This window comes from Bacillus rossius, chromosome 1 (genome assembly GCF_032445375.1).
Source record: "Bacillus rossius redtenbacheri isolate Brsri chromosome 1, Brsri_v3, whole genome shotgun sequence".
Lineage (NCBI taxonomy): Eukaryota > Metazoa > Arthropoda > Insecta > Phasmatodea > Bacillidae > Bacillus > Bacillus rossius.
The window spans coordinates 134,240,558-134,261,942 of NC_086330.1; the positions used below are offsets into that span (position 1 = coordinate 134,240,558).

Here is a 21,385-nt window from a genome sequence, read left to right on the forward strand (position 1 = left end):
CATGTGGTGAAGTTTAGTGTGGGACTGGGATTCGAGATTCGATGACAAACACTGAGGATTCGGATTCGACCTAAATGTGGATTCGTCCCATCCCTAGTTATAACCTTTATTTTTTCATCTTCTTCGCCGCTGTGTACCGCTTATAAAAATGCAGTCAGCGCTAGTTGGCATAATTCATGTTTGGTTATGTTGATTTGCACATAGAGCACACGCACGTAGTCCAATATTGATTCAGTTAGCTCATCGATTGCATGCTTTGTGCGCTCTTTATCCAGTGCCGGGTTAACTACATTTGATAGCCCGCGCTTTCTCGTGATGTGTACTACAACGATAGTTAGTATGCATTCTGACTTACGTTTGTGTTACAGTTTTGGTTTTTCTATTTAAAATTGAACAAAATGTTTTTGTTGCATGGCTTATTAATTTAAATTGTATGGTGTGCATTTGTATACTCTACTTTTTAAATAAAAGTACTTTCCATCATGCATAGGTTTTGTTTTTACAAATAATTAAAAAAAAAAAAAAAATGCTTTTTATGCATAATAGTCGCACCCTTACTTTTCAAACTTTATTTTAGTATAAAATGTGCAACAATTATGTGATAAAACACAGTTAAAGGGACACAGAGATATAAGAATATACAAAGGGAGATAGACAGGTATGGAGAACGAAATATAAACAGATATATATATAGGTATATATTGTGTGTGTATAAAGAAATATTGTATATGTATGTATGTATGTATGTATGTGTGTGTGTATATATATAGAGAGAGAAAGAGAGAAAGAGAGAAAGAGAAAGAGAGAGAAACAGACAGAGAGATAGAGACATAAGAGAGATGCTTTGTGTATGTGTACCTCCTTAAAAAAATACAAAAAAATTGAATAGGGCATTGCAACACATGCCTGGTCTTTGTTCGTATGTTCTTACCTTCAGGAAGGCGAGGATGGGGCGGTAGAGCTCATCATGTCCTGGGAACAAGTCCATGTAGGCACGGCACATGTCCAGGGTCGTGTGTAGGCACTGGTGGCTGGCCTCTGAGCCCTCGCGGAGCAGGGCTTGCGCCACCATGGGCACCAGCCCTGCCACCCGTACGAAGATGTCCTGGCGCCGGCTGGCGGCAAGGAAGTGCCACAGCACCGGCGCCACGCCTGGCCGTACCGCTGGTAGCTGCAAGGCCCGGAATAGCTGCTCCGTGATGTTGCCGCTGACCACCTTCAGCAGTACCTCATACCTGCCAGCACACCAGACAGGACGCTGTCGTAACGTGCACAACATGTACAATGGTCACAACTCAACACTTCAAAACATATACAAATGTACAGTTTTATTCAACCTGAGCTTCACGAAATTTCGCACACTACACCTTCTCAACAAGAGGATAGTTGCTGTATACATGAGACTTTGAAAAACCACCTTCATCACCCGTTCCCTTTCCTGAACCTTAAACCTTTCAGTGCCAGGGCCTATTTTATGTTTCTTCCAGCAGTTTAAACATCCTAACCATTAACTATGTAGCCTTAGTAACAAATAAACTTTTTCAAAATAAGAATAAAATTACTGTCTGCCCAAAATTCTGAAAAAAACTACCCCTAAACATAAAAGAAGCCTCTTTAATCTGTATTAAGCCCACGCAACATCCACACTTCACCCAGCACTTCTGTTATACAACATTTACTGTAGATTATTAAAGCATACATAGTCGTATATGCATTCATTTAAATTTAAATAAAAAATCATCACCAATAAACATAATATACTGTGAAAAAATGATAGCAAAACATATAGAGATATAATGAGAACAAATAAACACCAATATGTATATACAGGAAAGCACCAGTACAACGAACTTCAGTTAAACGAACACTTCACTTAACCGAACTCATTGTTTGGTCCCGCCAAAAACGTATATAATAACCTTGAATTTTATTTCATCTTAACGAATTTTACGACGGTCCGTTTCTTCCTGAAACAAAAATATTCACTTGAACGAACAACCTTGAGGCAAATTTTGAAAAAAATTACCATCCAAAAACTTGTACTTTATTTTTAATTTTCTTATTCAAACGTAACAGCGTGTACGTAAACAAAAACAATAACGGAACTAGTATGTGTGCGCATGTACTGTCGACATGAGTAGATTAATTCTCGTGTTTTGAAATAATAATGGGATGGTATTACGTCCGTTGTACGATACAAATAGTACATATTCTCGGACTTTTCGTTTGTTGGCTACTTACATCACGATAATTTTTGTACGGTACTTTGGCTAACCTGTGCTGTTTTAATTTATTTCTTGAAATTCATTTTTTTCACCATATTGTTTTTGTCGTGTCTACAGACGTGAAATTTTTTTCCTTTTTTCAATAGTGTTGTGTTCTTCAGTGCCGGTTGTGGGAAGCCTACAACTCACGTAGTTTCGGTTCCCTGCAAGAATTTCCGAAGATTTCCGAAGTTTTGCGTTTCGGTATTAACGCCACTTCAGCCGCTAAATCAATGAAAACAAGCATGTTGTGACTAACCTAACCCAACCCTTCGATTTTTTTAATTTCAATTTTTGAGTGAAATCCAAAGTTGCACGAACGTGGTAGGAAACCGAAACTACGTGAGTTGTAGGCTACCGGCCGGTTGTAGAAATGAAGCGTGTATCTGGGGGATAAAAAAAAGAACGCAATTCTTCAAAACTTTCGACCTAAGACCTAACTATTCAAAAGAATGGCCATGCTTGTCTTCAAATGTTTTGGAACACCACGCGTTTTGTAATGTATGCACGTTTGACTTTTCGATTGCACATGGTGGAAGGGATGACTGTAGAGGGCACATTGAATTAAAGAAACAGGCGGAACATTTTATAGTCATGACGAGCAATAAATCCATATCGTAGTTTTTTCGCTACATCTGAAAAAACGAAAGTAACGAACGCAGAGTTATTGTTTACAAGTTCTTTTGTTTGTCTTCTGTTGTTTGTTTATAAGACAGTTCTTATCCAACCAGGATAAAAGAAGCAAATAAAAATATAATTGTTCAAAAGTATAACTTTGAATACTTTGAATTGAAGGTTGAAAATATCCTGTAAAATTAATGACATTTCTTACATATTCAGATGATTGTATTGTTCAAATAGTTTTTTTCTTCGATTCATTAATTTTCATTGTATTCATATACATAGGCCTACATTTTTAATTTTTTTTGCATATTATTGTCCTTTGTTTTCTCTTGTGTGTGTCATAATTCCTCAGGAAAAATTTATTGTGCATGATTTACGCGTACTTTTTTAATATAATTGTCATTACTGATGGGTGTGATTTGAGGTTGGCAGCTCTGCCTACAATGTGTCTCCTGACCATAGACAAAGCATCAGCAGAGAGTATGTGAACAGGTTCTTCAAGCGGCCATAGACTAATGACTGAGATACTGAACCTTAAAACACTTAGGTGTTTCATGTGTTTATCGTATACATATTTATAACAATGCTTATGTTTCAGTATAAAGAACTTCAGTATAACAAACTCAACTATTTTTTGGTCCCTTCATGTTCTTTATAGTGAAGCTTTCCTGTATTTTGAGCTTTCATTTGGTGCTATGAACAGCATTTTTTAGTTTGTAAATTATTTTTGGTTAAAACATTATTCCAACCGCGAAGTCATTATACGTATATACATGCCGTTTGATAAACTACATAAATAATTAGTCACACCAATTAAATTTAAGGATACTGGTAGCTGCTTTCATAAACCTGTAATTCATATCAGAAAATCCCTAGTAAATTAATTTATATTATTTTCAATCCATCAAAATTTATTTTAATGTGAAACAAAACCATTAAACCTTGCCTCTATCATGCAGAGGCAGAAATCAGTATCAATATGTACTTGCGCTGAGTGTTGATGCTTCAGCAATCATCGAACTTGTTCGGCTATGGCGCTGCATTATGCCTTCTCATGCCCTCGCTCAATGGTTGGCAACTTAAATATCGTAGGACTATGTACGTGCATCTGAATACCCACTGGAATGGCAAGGAAGAGAAGAGTTGACTAAGGGTGCCAACTGACACGTAACTATGAACATTGTGTACCTTCAGTATATTGCATAAAATTGTATTTTAACAAACTTCATGTATTGTATGACGTCATCGAATTTTAAGTGCACTGGGAAGTGGTCGGAAGACAAGTAATGTACAATATTGAGTTCAAATCCAGTGTTTACTTGTTTATTGATAACAATATCTAAACCCTCTCCTGAACAATCATGATCTGCTTATATTCACCCCTCCCATGGGCAGGGATAGCCTGGCGCATGTGCAGTTTAACTTTAATGAGCCATTTATATTTTTCTGGCACAGCACATTGCTTGTCCTTGTATGCAAGAAGGTCTCAAAGGAAATAATTAACAGTGATTAAGTTTCTTTGATGATCAGAACCTCTGCTTGCACTCGTCGGATCTCTTGATCTTGTCTTAATGGCCAAGGTAACTCATTTTGTTGGGAGTCCATGGATAATGCAGTGTCATGGGATTTTAACTACAGTAGAATCCCGCTGATGCGACCCCTCACGGTTCCCGGAAAAACGGACTTATAAACGGAAGGGTCGCAATAGAGAATTCGGGCCAACCCCCCCCCCCCCCCCCCCCCCACCAAACAAAAAAAAAACATAAAAAATTGCATTTGTTCAGATAGATTTCAAATTCAAATAGTCTATGGTGTAAAAAAGACAACTTTTTAAATTCATATTACAGTATTTAAATAGCATGATGTCTCCCGAAAAAAAACGATACCCTAAAAAGCAATATTGGAACTCCCGTTGCGGAGAAAAAAAAATTCAACACAGTGCAGCGTGTCCATTTTCGCCATCTTTGTATAGAAAAATCAGACGATTTAGTGTTGAAATGATAACTTTTTATTAAAGGTTTATTGTGTCTCTTGCGGGCTGTATTAGTGTGGTGTTTGAAAGGTTGTGTCCCCTGACACAACAGGTGGTCTGGCGGCGCTTATCGCTCTGGTCCGTCCAGCTGACGTGCAGGAATGCGAGAAGTAGGGTAAGCGCGTGTGTGTGTGCACGTGTGTGTGAGAGAGAGAAAGAGAGTGTGAAAAAGGGGTTTGGGGGGCGGGGGGGGGGGGGGGGGGGGGGGGGGCTGGCGACCAGCAGCATCGTTAGCTAGCGAGAGAGTGACGGTAAATGTCGACCTTGACCACTCCGCTTGCTGCAGGGCTCGCTCTCTTTTATGTCTCCCCCTCCCACAAATATATTGGCTGGCAGGTCTCGCCCTCTTCACCTTCTTTATCTTATCTCTATCTCTCACGCACACTTGAAGCCCCTAATACGTCGGCACGGGACCGGGACGGCAATAGACGCGCGCGTAGATGCTATCAGGTGATGCGCGCAGTTTACGGTATTGGCTAGCGTGGACAGTCTAGAGGGGTGGTATCTATTTTTAGCCGTCTTTTGTATGCCTGCCTGCTTACAGTACAGAGCTCGCCAAGATAAACGTGAACACATAGCGCCCAACAAAGTGTAACAGACTGGTTTTTCAGCTGATTTTACTCAAATTTTCGACTTTCTCTGCTCAAATTTTTCACGGTTCCTCAAAAAATTGTCGTATAAACGGAATGGAAGCATCAGAGGGGGGTCGCATCGGCGGGATTCTACTGTATATACTAGTTTTTTTTTGTAATTTTTTCCCCTTTGACTGAGTAAATTTGTTGGACTTATTTAAATAGATTTAGTAATCTTATTGTATGTTCAGTAATTATTCACTGCATAACCTTATTACCCTGTTTTATCGCATAATAGTCGCACGCGCATAATTATCGCACCCATATTTGAGGGCATAAAAATTTGGATAAAAATAAACTCTTACGTAAACGTTGCATGATGTTTTTGGTCCCGCTATTAGATTCCGAGCACTTTGTGTAGGTATCTTTTCTGTATAAAACTATGCATTTTAAAGTAGAAATCTAATATTTATTCTGACATTACCATTTAATTATTTAATTAACGGAAATACAAAGTTGTCTGATGTGTAAATTTTCTTTTAAAGACTTTAAACGTTATAACCTTTATCTGTTTGCGTCACCACGGTGTACCGCTTATAATAATGTAGCCAGCGCTAGTTGGCACCATTTATGTTTGGTTATGTTGCTTCCCATATAGAGCGCGCACACGTAGTCGAATATCGGTATCTCACCGATTCATGCAACGCGCACTCTCTGTTAACTACATTTGATAGCCCGCACTCTTTCGTGGTGTGTACTACAACGATAGTTACGCGTTAGTTCACATCACAGATTCAAGTGGCTTGCGTTCGGGTCAGAGATTTTGTTTTTCTTTTTACAGTTGAGAAAGGTTTTTGTTGCATGAAGTATTAATATAAATTGTTCTGCAAGGTCTTGAATACTCCAATTTTTTTTAAATAAACGTTCTTTCCATGAATGGGTTTTGTTTTTATGAATAACTTTACTTAACAAATTTTTTTTTTTACATAAGCGTCACACCGCTACTTTTCAAACTTGATTTTAGTATAAAATGTGCAACAATTATGTGAGAAAACACGGTACATCCTGTTTTCAAAATGGATAACTTCATCTAAATAAATTAGCTTGCCCATTGTCTGACGTGCGGGCTTTTGCATGAGGTTTCTCAAGCTTTACCTGCCTCGTATGCATGTATTTGCACACGTATGTCACGAGTTTTGCAAGTTTTACGTTGTTAATCTTCAAAATAATGTTTCGTGCCCTAAAATTTGAATAAATGTTGTTCATGTGTCAATAAAGTTTGCTTTGCCCTGTGAATCAGCTGGTTAACTCTTCATTCATAATTCTGTTTCCAGATATCCCTACTTGAAGGGATCCTATATTTTCGGTTTTGCAATGTGCACGTGTCTCATTCAACAGGTTTGGAACTTCTACTGAAGAAATAAAGTCAGAATATGTTCCAAAAGCCCAAAATCTTAACATTTAAACGACATTAGGATTATAAGAGACAATGAAGGGTGATGATACGAGAATGGAGGAATGGTGAAATGAATGGGGGTGTAAAACTTAGTGCCTTGAATCCACCCCTCGAATCCGAATCTAGTTTTCAAGAGTCAACTAACTAAAAAAAAATACATGAGATCATCTACATAACAATCTTAAATTCAACCAAAAAATTAAAATAATTAACTGTTGAATCATTAAAACATGTGGTGGGTACTAAATGAAGCAGCACAACTCTATCTGTTGGCATAACTCTAACAATATGAATATTTCTAGATGTTGTAATAACTTAAGTAAATGAAAACATGGGAACAGGACTAAACATACGTTAAACACACTGTAACATGTTTTTACATACCATTAACAATTATTTCGGGAAAAACTTTAAAAACGGGAAGAATTTTGTTGTTTGCCGCAAATTGCGCACTTCACCATATTTTTGGGTTCCTAAATATGGCAACCTATATATTTATATTCATGCTGTGAACTAAGTTTTCCAGATGAGTACATGATGTGTATTTAATTTACTTAATACATATACATAACAAGAATAATATTTTGGAGAACGCTATAAATACAAGTACAAAGATAAACATAAATAAGACTAGTAAACTTAAGAGTTTGCCAGTGTTAATTTTTTTTTTTTTACTATTTTTATACCAATTTTTTCTTAGAATCTTTTTCTCGAATCCTAAATCTTTTGAATACTGGAGATTCGGTGAGATTTGAGGCATTGACTGGCCCATCCCTACGTAATATGCAAAACAGCTATTTTGATATAAATATATATATAAATATATATATTTATTTATTTATATATATTTATAATATATAAACATTCCTTTGAGCAGTGGTTCTCAAACTTTTTAACACTGAGAAATATGATAACAATAAACACCTCATAGCTATATACTGATGGTCAACTCAAGGTTGTTTATAAATAGTAAAGAGTGACTAAAGCACTATACTGAACCTGTAGAGTTGTTAAAATAACACAAAATAATAATACGTTAACAACAAGAGCGGTATATCCGTAATGAAATGGTATAATTGAGTAACTATGTTAATTTTTATATCTGGACACATATATTTTTCTGGAATACCACAGGGCACATCCATAAATATTGTAGAACGCACCAGTGCACCTTGATCCACACTTTGAGAACCACTGTTTCAGATCAAAGTAGCGTCATAGAGACGGAGCGCTGCCGGAAACAAGTAGCAAGGCTTGCCTGCACTCAGCCTCCAAGGCTGCGACGAGCGCCAGCACCCAGCGAGGCACCGATGAGCAGCGGGGGGCCTGCAGTAGCCAGGTGCACAGCACGGTCACCATCTGCACCAGGTCCTCGTCACGGGCCCCACCCTGCACCATGGCGCGCTCCACACCAGGCATCACCTCGGGCCCCACCAGCTCCAGCAGGCAGGCCAGGGCGGGGGACACGTAGCAGCCGCTCTCCTTCAGGGCTGTGAATACGTTTCGCCAGTTCTCCCCTGTGCACACTGCAGGCAGAACATCACGTTGGAACAGGAACAGTTAGGGTGCAGTTACAGTGGAGGTACAAGCATGTCCTCATTTTCAACTTACATAAATATTTTCTATGACAATGGTTAAGGCTGGTTATTAAAAATGTGACTGTCAGAGTATGTGAGATCGCAGCACTCATATTCATAGGCATGAGCACCGAACATGACATAGGTGCCTGGGCACCACCATAGGCTGTTTTTTACTGGCAGAATCACTTGCAAAAAGTATTTCTAAAAGTTATTTTCCAGCTAAAATTAGGTGGTTATACTTTTTCAAAAAAAATTTTTGTAAGATGCATATAAAATTTGCTCAGATTTTTAGTGAACTGATATGGGTGGATGGGAAGGTGCAGATGGACTGCACTATCTGGCACACACACAACTTAAGTACTGTGCATGGTTGAGCTCACATAGTTTTTTATTTTCTCAGTGTGCTCCATCCACACTGGATGCTTTTAGGCCAATACAGTTGTAATCTCTATTTTTTTAGAAAAAAAAAATTCAATTATAAACTTATAATAATAAATTTCAGCAGGGAAAAAAAAAGTAAATAATTGTCAAAATTCAGACACTGGTTAAGAATTTCTATCAACCAGAAAAACTTTTTAAGAGTGCCTTTATTCTGCATCAAAACTCACTTATCAGCCTAACAAGAAATGCCCATGCTAGTAATGAAAAAAAAGTCTACTATGCTAATTTTTATGTCAATATCTACCGTACACAAATAAAGACCAATTCAGTTGCTTCACAACAATATAAATTGAGTAAGACTGCAAAGTTTAACATGTATTCTTTGTAAATTTTAACTTAGTTTCAAACTTGATAACAAATTAATACCTTATTACATTGTTCATGTGATAGCAAAATTTAAAGAGTATAAATCTGTTGGTTGAAGAAGTAAAGATGCCCTTGTCAATTATAACATGCAATAGGTAATTTACAATAGAAATGCAGGGGCTGCATACGAGCTACCCTTGCCTGTGTTGGAGATGGCAGAGTAGATGACCTTGAGCGCCGTCCTGGCCATCTGCCGGTAGACCTGCTGGCTGCACTTGGCCCACACACCCCTGAGGAAGGCCGTGATCCGGCCTGCCTGGCTGAAGAACTCCTGCACCTCCAAGGGCCTGGTCGCGGGCATGGGCATCATGGCCAGGCAGTATGACACGGCCTCCGTGAGGGCAGCCAGCTGCGTGGGGTCCGAGGGCAGAGCGCAGAACTTGTCCAGCAACTCGAGGACTGTCAGCACCGTGCCGGCGCTGCAGCCCGTGCACAGGATCACCATGTTCACCGCACGCTTCCTCATCAGCTTCAGCAGCTCTGCGTGCCAAACAACGCACTATCCGGTATAGCTCCTTCCATGCCTCGAGTACTGACCATCACACAACTACGAGCAAAAAAAAACATAAAACAGTGATGGTCAATCCACTCTTTTCGAGGCCAGATATCATATGAGACATATGAATTAATATTAAGTTACTTACTAGTACAATTTTTTAAATGTCTTATTAGTTAGGTTATTAACCAATTAACACAATATGTGGCACGTGATCACGAAACAAAAAATAAATCTTAGAAACAATATTTACAAAAAATAAATCAATCCAAACTAAGAATAAACAATGAAACAATGCAATATATAAAAAATTTATCAATAGTTCTGTGAGAAGATCATAGCTTCACAGGCCACACAATATAAAGTCGCGGACCGAATCCAGGTGGCCGTCGCTGATATAAAATATTACGACAAATAAAATGTTCGTTCAAGGTACCTGATAAAATTAATTTAAAAACTGTGAGTTTTATATTTTTGACAAGATCATTCCCAATAGTAAGTTATATTGAATGATTTAATTTAACTGTGCACAGCTATTTTTTTTAACACCTGTGTTTGTATTAAGGATCTGAAATTTTCCATTTGGAAAATGAAAAAATATAACCACAAATTCTCCCAGAAAATTTTCCTTTTTCCCATTACCAACATAGGTTTTGTAATTTAAGTAGGTTGACATTATACATTAATTTCTGCAGTTTGGTAGGTACTTTTTTTTAACCAAATTCTTTTGATTCTACCCAACTCTCAAAAATTATAAGTGAGACATTAGGTTGTAAAGAAAGATAAAATGTATATTTTATTTAGTTCTGTTTATGTAACACAGACGGGTCAACATGCAAGACACAAACAACACACTGCATTAGTCCCTGGAAAACATTCAGTGGTGATGGGGCAAGTCACCTGAGGACCAGCCACCTGCCATCCAGCAACGACACTCCCACGATCAGTCTGTGCTGAGCCGGCGAGTTGGTGTGGATCACATAACAGCATTTTTCACCTGTCCTGCGTGTTTTCATTATAAACTTGAGTGAAATATAATCTGAAGGTTAAATTAAGATGTAGAAGAATTACTTTGAAAATTGTTCAAGTTCCTTCCACGTAAGCTGAGCATCCTTAAATTTTTTAAAACACTGGACTCTCATTCCATAGAACCCGGGGTTGGCCATCTTTTGGTTACCCGTGGTTCCTTAAAATAGGCTATTACCAATTTTTCCGACAACATCTCTGGTCTACGTCTTCATGAGTTAATGATCTCTACTGTATTTTCAACAAAACGATAACTCCAAGCACAGTTAAATGTTTTCACATATTTAGCAGTAAATGTAGATTGTTCTCGACTTTAAGAGTCCTTACATTAACACATGTCACGGATGACAAAGAATTGTTTTTTCACTTTTGTAATAGATTAGAGTTCTACTAATCTGAATCTCGCTTGTCTGCACATAATCCGGATGTGATTAAAAAAAATTGTTTTTTTAACTTTTTACACGTTCATAGGTTAAAAACCTACGTCTACTTGTGCTGTACTATTAAACCTACAATTACGCTAGGGCTATAGGAAATGTATTAATGAAGATTTTTTTAATGATTTTAGCTATTTAAAACTTGTATTACGTGCATTTTAAGGCCAATTCTGTTTAATTCAGACTTTCTTTGATCCGGACAGTGCTCCATCTAGTCTGGGATAGTGGGACTCTACCGTATGAACACTGTCACTGTCAAACACCCAGCAGAGCAGGGAAGTACCTTCGCTGGTGTTGTGCTCGACACACCACGTGAGCAGGGCTGGCACCTCAGCCCTGTTGGGCCATATCCCCTGGAACAACTGGTCGACCAGGTCGCATGTGATCATGACGTCCAGTCGCACGTCCTCCCGGCCCTCCAGGGACTTGAGCGTCTCCCAGCCCATGGCGACCACGGACAGGGAGTCACTGCTCACCACACACCTGCAGATACCAGAACCCCGTAATGTCGGCAACTCTCGGATTACTGTTTTATGGATGACTGACTGAGCTTGAAAGCAGGTAAACAACCAAGATACAATTGGCATGATGATCCTGCAGAGGTCTCACTATGCCTACTGCAGTATAAAGGAAGCAAAGACAAAATACATTTTTTGAGTGAAAAATCCCTGTCCCCAAGAGCATGCACACAATTTCATTTCAAAAGGGTTGGGGAAGGTGGAGTGGAGAGAAAGAGAGAGAACAGACCACTTTTTGCTAACAAATTCCTTCCTTTGATTGGGAATGATTTTGATAGGGAATGATTTTGATACTTTTCAAAGAATTTTTTTAAGGGGGAAGGATGAATAACTCTTATCCATCTCCCCTTTCTTGTGTATGCTCCTGCTGGCACCATCTTGACCACAGAGCCTATATAGGTAGAGTACATAAGGATCTGCACAGTAACATGCGAAAACCAGCATCAACAATCAGCATCAAAATGTGGTGGCAGAACACTTCATCAAAGTTAAAACAGTACTTGTTTCAAAATAATTTATCATTTTCAAAACAAATTGGTACCACTCATTTCTGTGGGTGCAAGTAAGACTCTTTTAATGGAATAGCTTTTGTGCTACTAAACGTGAAACATTACCTTGTCTTTTTTTACAGGGTCTCATTGCACAAACAAGAGTACAGAAAGACAGGAAACCATGATCATAATGCAAATTAACTCCATATCACTGTGAATATAAAATTAAAAATATATAAAAACTTATGTAATCAGCAATAGGACAAGAATGTCAAATGTACAAGCCAAACGTCTTGGTGGGTACATCCCTAACTACTAGCTCACTGATTCTCACAAAGGCATGGTTCGCTGTAGTTGAAATTTGTGATGGCCAGGCTATACAGACTGTTGCAAAAACTTTCACTAAAAAACATAACAGTTTTCTTCTGTGATACTCTTTTCAAACCAATATTTTCACTAAGACATTTGCTACGGACAGTAAGTACGAGGCGCGTCCACAAAGTAAGTTTGCCACTCATGTCAAAGCTACAATTATTCATGAAGAGACTGGCGTACATGATAGAGCAATGAAGTAGAATGGTGCATACACTAATGATACTTCTCGCATTCTCACAATAGCGTCATCGCAGTTGTTGAAGATGGAGGCTCTATTCCAGCTGCCGTCAACTGTTAAGTGAGGTCAGTGGTAAAGAAATTGAGAGGCCATTCAGAACAAGTGAAGTGGGCTGCTTAGTGCCGGTATTGTCTTCCTGCGCAACAACGCTAGCCTGTGCACAGCTCAACCAATAGTAAGGCTCCTGCAAGAATTTAACTGGGATGTGTTGATCATCTTCCTTACAGTCTGGACCTCGTTCCCAGTGGTTTTCAACTTCTCCTTCACCTCCAGAAATTCATGTCTAGTTAGCATCAGCTTTTTTGAAAATAACAGAAAGGCAGAGATGGTTGGCACACAGTGGTTCCAACCCCAGGTGGCAGACTTCTGATACCAGCATTTAAATGTTGGTCCCACTGTATTACAAATGTCTCAATTCCGATGGTGAATACGTTGAAAAATAGCTGAACACTTGCAGTATCTGTTGCAATAAATAATTTCATGAAACTGTTTTCTGAATGTGTAAACAGCCCCAGGAAAACCTACTTTGTGGTCGCACCTCATATTAACACCCGTAACACTTAACATTAGAAGCACTATTGCCGATTAGACATTTCATGTGTCGCAGGAGAAAAGTTAGCTAGGCAAATGTGACATGTGTCATATTCTTCTCTCCTCCCACTCAACCCTGTGCTCTTTCCTGTTTTGCTTTCAAGACCTGAAAGACTGTCAAAAGTTATAAATGTGATTACAAGCGCACAAAATTACTCTCATGCAATATTTTCCCAGAAAAGAATTATACAAAAACATTAGTAACAAAGCACTTGGTCACTAAAACACATATTTAAATATTTTGTAAGTACATGTGTATTTTGTTACAATTTCATTCATTAATGAAAACACGAAAAGTAGGTTCATGTAATGATAATCTGATTTAAGCATATCAGTCCATAAAAACTATTGTTCACAACACTGCAATTAGGTTTATAACGAACCTAAAAGCCCATTCCAACACGGTCTGGCATTCACTCGAGTTCAGTTCGTTGTTTCGTAAACATTCACTAATCAAGCACTTCTTCACTCTGTCGGGAGCACGAAGTGACACCACCTCTTTCAGCTTGTTGATAACCATTCTAACCTGAGAAAAGATTCAAAAATATAAATTGAACAACCTCTTCATCAAAACATCTTACATAAAAATATAGAAATCATTCCAGAAAATATGACAGTATCTATGGTATACATAGAAAGAAAACAGAATAAAATCAATATGTTTTAAATGAGTGAAAATGTAAAATAACTTTAAAACAACATTAATACAAAAGGTAAACCTAGTTGTTAAAATAGTGACAGTAGATATTGGAAGTAGTGGCTAATGAGAATTATGGTGAATAATAACTTACGTGAAAGGTTTTAAGAGAGGAAAAACAAGTAATTTTTTTGGTTAAAATACATTACATGTTATTAACCTAATCTATCATTTTTGCTATCATTCCCTTTATTTTCCAAAGCCACTACTTTAAAAATTTACTGTTAGTTCCATGAAGCACTTAAAAAGCTATAAATTTAGTTTTGAGAATAAAGAACTGGTAAAGTAGTTACTATATTGAAACAAAAATTACATACAGAGTTAACTTAACAAATGATACAGCCCAAATAATAAAATTGGTTTTCTGTTCTCTTTTGAATTACATATACTTGTTTTTAGCTTTAGTTGCAACAAAACAAGTGCAGGTGGTACATCAGACACTTTATTCCTACCTCACCAAATATATTTACAAATTTTTTGTTTTCTATTTAGCTAGGTTAGGTTAGCAGCTCAGCCATTCCATTGTTACGGACGGGACATTTAGACCTTAAAAGTAATGTTGCACACTGTCTCAAATACATTATTATAACATTTTTATCAATATCTGCAGTTTGTCACCCTTAGTACGTATTATACAACTTCTAATTGTCGATGTACGAGATAATTATTAATTTTGACCCTGCAATTATACATCTTTTAGGTATTGTTACAGACGGGACACAATTTGGACAGGACGGCAAAGGTGAGTTTTTCACCGAATATTTTCTGTGAATTATAAAGTGATTTACATACAATTATTACGATACATGGTATAGTAGTAGTTAGTTCAAACATGAATAATCTCCTGAAATCAAAAATTAATTTTAATAACCATCAATAAAATGTTTTTGAGAGAGTGACACGTTACGGACGGGACGTTACAGATGGGACAAAAGTCTGAATGACAATAACACTCTTAATTTAGTACTTTGGCTTAAATAATTTTCTTAATGAACAGAACATAATTACATTTAATAATATCAGCATATATGATGCTATTAATTGTCCATTTTAAAGTTACTTTTGGCCTCTGAATCAAAGAGGAATACTAAATATTTTCTGAAAATCATTAAGTGGTTTTTATCCAATTAATTTACTATTTAGTATCTAGATAACGAGAAGTTAAAAGTATACTATATACTGACATAAAAAATTAAGTTTTAAGCAACAGTTAAAATGTTTGTTAGTGAGTGACCTGTACGGACGGGACATGACCTGGGACAAAATATAATTTACAATACCACCTTACTGAACATAACAATTTGGTTTAAAAGTTACTCCTTAATGAACACAACAGCAAAAATTCTAACATTATCAGTTATTTTTTCAGTATCGTAAATATTTTTTTAAGTTCAGAAAAGCAGATTCTACATAATCGCAGGAATTATCTTTTCTAATTTGTAAAAAATCCTATCTCCAAGCTGTTTTAACTCAGGTTCTGGAAGTAAACCTACCACTTCTGAAAAGTTCACAACATATTTCTTCCTCGTATCAGTTTTAAAAAGAATATTCTGGCATCCATCGCGTACAACCTGCTCCATGTGGAAAATCTCAATGCTGCCATCTTTTACTCCTCCCTGGCTCAACACCACATATTTATGTTTACTCTGCCCTACTTGCTCAATGAGTAGGTACTGCCCTCCTTGAACATTGTTCTTGGTAAGCTTCTGCACAACACACTATTCATCTGTCTCCGAATCAGTGTACACTTTACGATAATATGGAATTCTGTTCCTTGGCTTCAACTCTCAAAGTTAAGATTTTTGTACATTACATGCTTCTAAATTTGTTAATATCATTATAGAAATTCTCATGTGAATGTTGGTTATTAGCACATGTTTAGGTAAATTCGCAATAATTTACAAAAAACAACAAAATGAGTTTATATTATAGTAAATCTTAAAAACGTTACGGACAGGACAAATCTTAAAAAAGTGTTTTATTAGTCAAGAAAATTAATAATCAACATTAAACTTTGAGGATCTGTTAACATCTAGTTGTAGTATCTAGTCATGTATGATAAACAATTACTTGATTAATATTAACACCATACAGATAAAAACTAAATGAACTGGTCTTTTCCCTCCAAAAAAACAGCTGTTAGAGAAAAACATATATAGCCAATGTTAAAAGGAGCGCCAACTTGACTTGTCAATATCATAATACATGGTAATTATTAGGTACCTATTTTAAAATAAAAAATAATCTAAAAATGTATACATTTCTGGTTAATTAAGGATATGTTGGGTAGTTATAGTCTTATAAAAACATTTTATGTCATGTTTTAGTTGTACACAATTTGGTCCTTTTTGGCATGGAATGGCCGAGCTTCTACTCTAACTGACTCAGCCTAGATAAATATATCTGAAAGTTAAAGGAAAACCCAGCAGTGCATCTGCTAGCGTTGCAGAACACGCAAAGATTTGTTATGACTGGTACAAATTGAATTCCATTTTTAAAAAAGTATTAAAATTCAAGTAAAAATTTTTTTTTTAACTTTGCAGAAACAATCATTTTCACAACAAAATAACTTTTTAGCTTGGCAAAACAAGAATGATAATAAAAATATTCAATAGGTATGATAATTAAAAATACTAGAAAGTATATGTTTATTTGTAATTTTTATTAAATTTTTATCTGAAGATCCTTTTCTAGATAGATGCTTACCATAAAAGGTTAAATAATAATAATAATAATAATAATAATAATAATAATAATAATAATAAACACATAACATCTGTACCCTAAATTATAGAGTTAAAAAGCATCTGATGGATTGAAAAGTGTGAGTAGCAAGTGTACCTAAGACTTTCAGTGCCGACAGCAGGGGGTTTGTCAGCTGTCCAAGTGGAATAGCATGAGTTTATGGGTTGTGGACAGAGCAATTTTCTTTGTCCCTTTAAAATACGATTTAAATATTTTCTGTACCTTCTTGTATTTCACATTCACTACTGCAACACAAGTTTAGTTACTAGGAATTTTTACATTATTTAAAATCTAAATAGACCTAATCACAATACCTGTTCATAATGGTTAATTGTTCATGACAGTACAGCTGTGAGCAAACGTGAGACTTGCAACCCAGCACCAGTCACTGCTGTCGCTCAAAATAACAAATATTTATAATGAAATTAGTTTTATCTTTCAAACTTTTTACATGTAGCCCATTTTTGAAGTTCAACCATTTTTTTCCCCATAAAAAGAAGCCGCACATTTGCTGCAAATATTTCATATTTTGATATTTTTTTCCTAAACAAAATAGTAAAATTTATAATTTTGATACTAATGGAAGTATCATATTCATTAAGTATCATATTCACGAGAGAGAAAAAAACAATTGTGTAGTTCTATTTTGGAAAACCTGGAAATTATGCTCCAACAAAAGATTATTTCACCTCACATTTTTTCAATTAACTGTTAGTTTATCACATTGTTGCTATGTAAAATTAATGCTTCTACATTGCCACAATGAAATAATCTTACACAGGCTTACTGTCTATATAATGATAAAAAATGTTTTCGTTAAAATATGTTTTGAACATGTAATTCCCGCATATAAAATTTCATTTTCTTACCTTTTACAGCATTTTATTATATGGTTGCACTGTATGCTGAGATAGCTTACCAGCCCCATACTGGGACCTTACTAACTTCATCAGCCAGCGGCATGACCGCGTGTGAGCTCATGCTTTGTCCAAGCCAGAAGTAGCTTCTGTTACACAATGGGACATTCGTAGTGGGAGCTTTGGCTCGTATTGCAAACTTCCCAGGGCAGAGTAATCAGTATTGTGCACAGCTATCTCTCTTTTGGACTGACCATTGGATTGTTTTGATCATATTGAAATCTTAGTGAAAATAATGTTACCTTGCCTCAGGTCAACCGAATACAATGCTTAACTTCAGGGTGATTAGTGGACGTCGTGGCTTTTTAAAACGGAAAGAAAAAAATCAGAAAACATGGTTTCCATACAGTACACATGTCCCTAAATTTACCCCGAAGGGATGGTTTCTTAATTCCTACTAGTTCGTAAAAAATAAAATATTTTATAGCTTATATTATTAAACCAGCATTGGACGTTGCAGCTTCGCGGAATGAGAAGTAAATAAAAAAGGAAGATATGTTTTTCAAGTACTTGATACCTCCCTAAATTTGCCCTCTAAACATGGTTTCTTAATTCCTACTGGTTTGTGAAAAATAACAGTTTAAAACCTACATAACAATACCTGTGTTTTCAAACTGCCACCGCCATTTTTGTTTACCTGTGATTGTGTATTTATTTGTTTAGCACAACTGTAGCCAACTATAAAGAACTAAAAATAAGCTATTTCTTCCATTTCATATATTATAGTTTATCCCTGGATTCTGATGGCATGATCCTGCTGGCTTGATCCTGTGGTACATGATGCTTGCTGTTTTAGTTCAGTACGTCAAAAGATCCTGATGGCATGATTCTGTTGGCTGGATCCTGTGGTACATGATGCTTGCTGTTTTAATTCAGTATGTCAGAAGCTGTTGTACATTAAAAAAGTCCTATAATAATGATCTATGATCGTAAGTTGAATAAAAAGGATTTTTTTTCAACCTACAATCATAATTCTTTCTTATGTTGTAATTTATTTTATGTGCAGGTTCTTCCGATGTACTGAACTAAAACAACAAGCATCATGTACCACAGGATCAGATCAAGCCACCAGGATCATGCCATCAGGATCAAGCCTTCAGGATCCAGGGATAAACTTGGAAACATGAAACACAAGCCATAACGAGCACAGAATAGATGACGGCTGTAATCAAAAAAATTCCCTGGAAAGACTGCAAAATTCAATGTGTCAGCTACTTCTTTGCACAACAGTACGTATTCCTCACAGCAAATGAATGACGTTAACAATTCAATTCAATTTTTAGGATCCCATTAGACTCGTTGTTTACCACACTCAAAATAATACGTACTTGAAATGCAATGTAACAAAAGAAACATTTTGTAATACAATTACATACTAATTTTAATAAAACACCACACACTAAATAAATGCATTAAAAATTCCTTATAACTGCAATACAATTGTTATTTAAACAAATTTCAGTGTTACAAACACCTACATTGACTAAATTTCTCCAAAAAATTTAAAAAAGAAAAAGAAAAAGAAAAAAAACACAGGTAATCATAAACTATGAATGTCGGCAATTGTGTGAATACACAGGTATTGTAATATAAGCTGTAAATTGTTATTTTTTCACAAACCAGTAACAATTACGAAACCTTCCTTGCATTGTTAATTCGGGGAACATCTCTAGTACATCGAAAACATACAATCCTATTTATTGCGGGTAAATAATGAATGGCTACAACAGCGTAAAAGCACAGGTATTGTAATGTAAGATATAAAATAATTGTATTTTATTTTTTTTTACAAACTAGTAGGAATAACAAAACCATTCCTTGTAGGTCAGTTAACAAGAGGCAAAATAAGCACTTTTTACCAGCAGACCTGAAAACTTGATATAAGGATAATTTTAAGACGCTGAATCGAATGGTGTTAGTTTTTTTGAAATCAGACATCAAGTTTTTGGAGAAAATGGTTAAAAATCGGTTTGACTCCGTTTTTCTCAGAATCTAGGCATTTAAGCGGAAAATGTTTCTAACAAAAGTTGTGGAGAATTAAAAAATACATAAAAAAAGGTTCTCAGGAGCAAACAGGAGCGAGAAATATTGGAGAGAAAGCAGTAAAGCATAATTGTAAAAGTGGGGCTAGTTTGCGTGCGAGCGTATGTGTGAACTAAACACAAACGAAGGGTCTTCAGCTATTCTCGGGCCTCTCCGTCATGACTAGGGAGTGCGAATGAGACGAAACCGTTTGTTGTATCTTTCTATTTTCTCATGTGTTAGCGAGTATTTTTTGTCTTTGACCGTGGAATGTCGAGCGTTCTATATATCTATATATATATTAGCGTATAAGCGCACTGTTTTTAAATCGAATCGTGATGCTTATGGCACATCGTTTTCTTATTTATTGTCAAAAATAGTGAATGATAAAAAAATAAAAATATTTCTTTTTAACAGAAACAAATAGTTTCCGAAACCACTTTTCTGCTGTCAAGAGTAAAAATAATGAATTAATTTTGTGTCTGGACATAAAATTAATTGATATAATTATTTATATACATTTTTTCTCTCAAGAAAATTTATTTGTACATCAAATTGAATACATATTCTTTTTAAGATGAAATTTAAATTTTAAATATTATTCCTATTAAATTATGCATTTAATAAAATTTTAAATTACAGTTTTTTTGCCTCATAAAATATTTATTTGTATATCAAATTGAATACATATTTTCAAAAGAAGAATTTTATGTCTAAACATAAAATAAATTCAAAATATACAGGAAAGGATACTAAAAACCTGGAATCGGTTTGTTTTTCTCAACATAATTTTAGTTAATTTTTATAATGGTATGTAAGAAAACATTAATGCATTTTTTACAGCTTCAAAGTCGTTAAAATTACAGGAAAAAATTTAATGGGACACAAAATAATTGGAATTTAAATGTGATGAATTAAAATTATACTACGACTGTGTGCTATTCCAAATTTAAATTTAAATACCACAATTATAATAATTCAATTAATTTAAATACATGTTGTATCACACGGAATCTGTATTGTGCGCGCAAAAAATATTCATTGCCAATTTTCACTATGTGCATAATTCAAATATTAAAAATTTAAATTAAGTGCATTTTTTTAATTCCACGAAATTTTGTTCATAAATTAAAATTATGTACAGAATTATAATTCTAATAAAATTATATAGATAATTTTAATGCTCACATTACAATTCGGGACATTAAATTGTATACATAATTTTAATTTAAGAATTAAATTATTGACAATATTATAAATTTAAAAAAAGTGATAGTCCAATGAACAAGGTGACCGATCGAAAACGGGGCACTCCGTATTTGTGTATTGTATTCTGTTCGTTTCGTGTATAAATTGTTATTACTGTCGTAATTGTTACATTTTTTTTTCTTTTTTGTGGAATTGTGTATTGAGCGGTAGGATGCTTCGGAGCAGAAAATTTGTTTCAACGTTACATATCTCGGTTTGCGAAAGTCTTGTGCTGTGTGAGTTTTGTAT

The 21,385-nt window shown here is 35.6% G+C and overlaps 1 protein-coding gene across 2 annotated transcripts in view; it reads right to left on the minus strand.

The window, feature by feature from the left end:
• The window catches only part of LOC134546174 (ubiquitin carboxyl-terminal hydrolase 35), a 65,472-nt gene that overhangs the window by 38,611 nt on the left and 5,476 nt on the right, over positions 1–21,385 (minus strand). The window contains exons 2-6 of one of the 2 annotated variants that reach the window (XM_063388761.1): positions 13,891–14,033; positions 11,578–11,777; positions 9,477–9,815; positions 8,207–8,438; positions 932–1,235 (exon numbers count right to left, since the gene is read on the minus strand). In XM_063388761.1, the coding sequence (XP_063244831.1) occupies positions 932–1,235; positions 8,207–8,438; positions 9,477–9,815; positions 11,578–11,777; positions 13,891–14,027 (1,212 nt within the window). In that variant the 5' untranslated portion in view covers positions 14,028–14,033. Of the gene's footprint in view, positions 1–931; positions 1,236–8,206; positions 8,475–9,476; positions 9,816–11,577; positions 11,778–13,890; positions 14,034–21,385 lie in introns of both variants that reach the window. The other variant, XM_063388760.1, reaches the window with a different exon arrangement.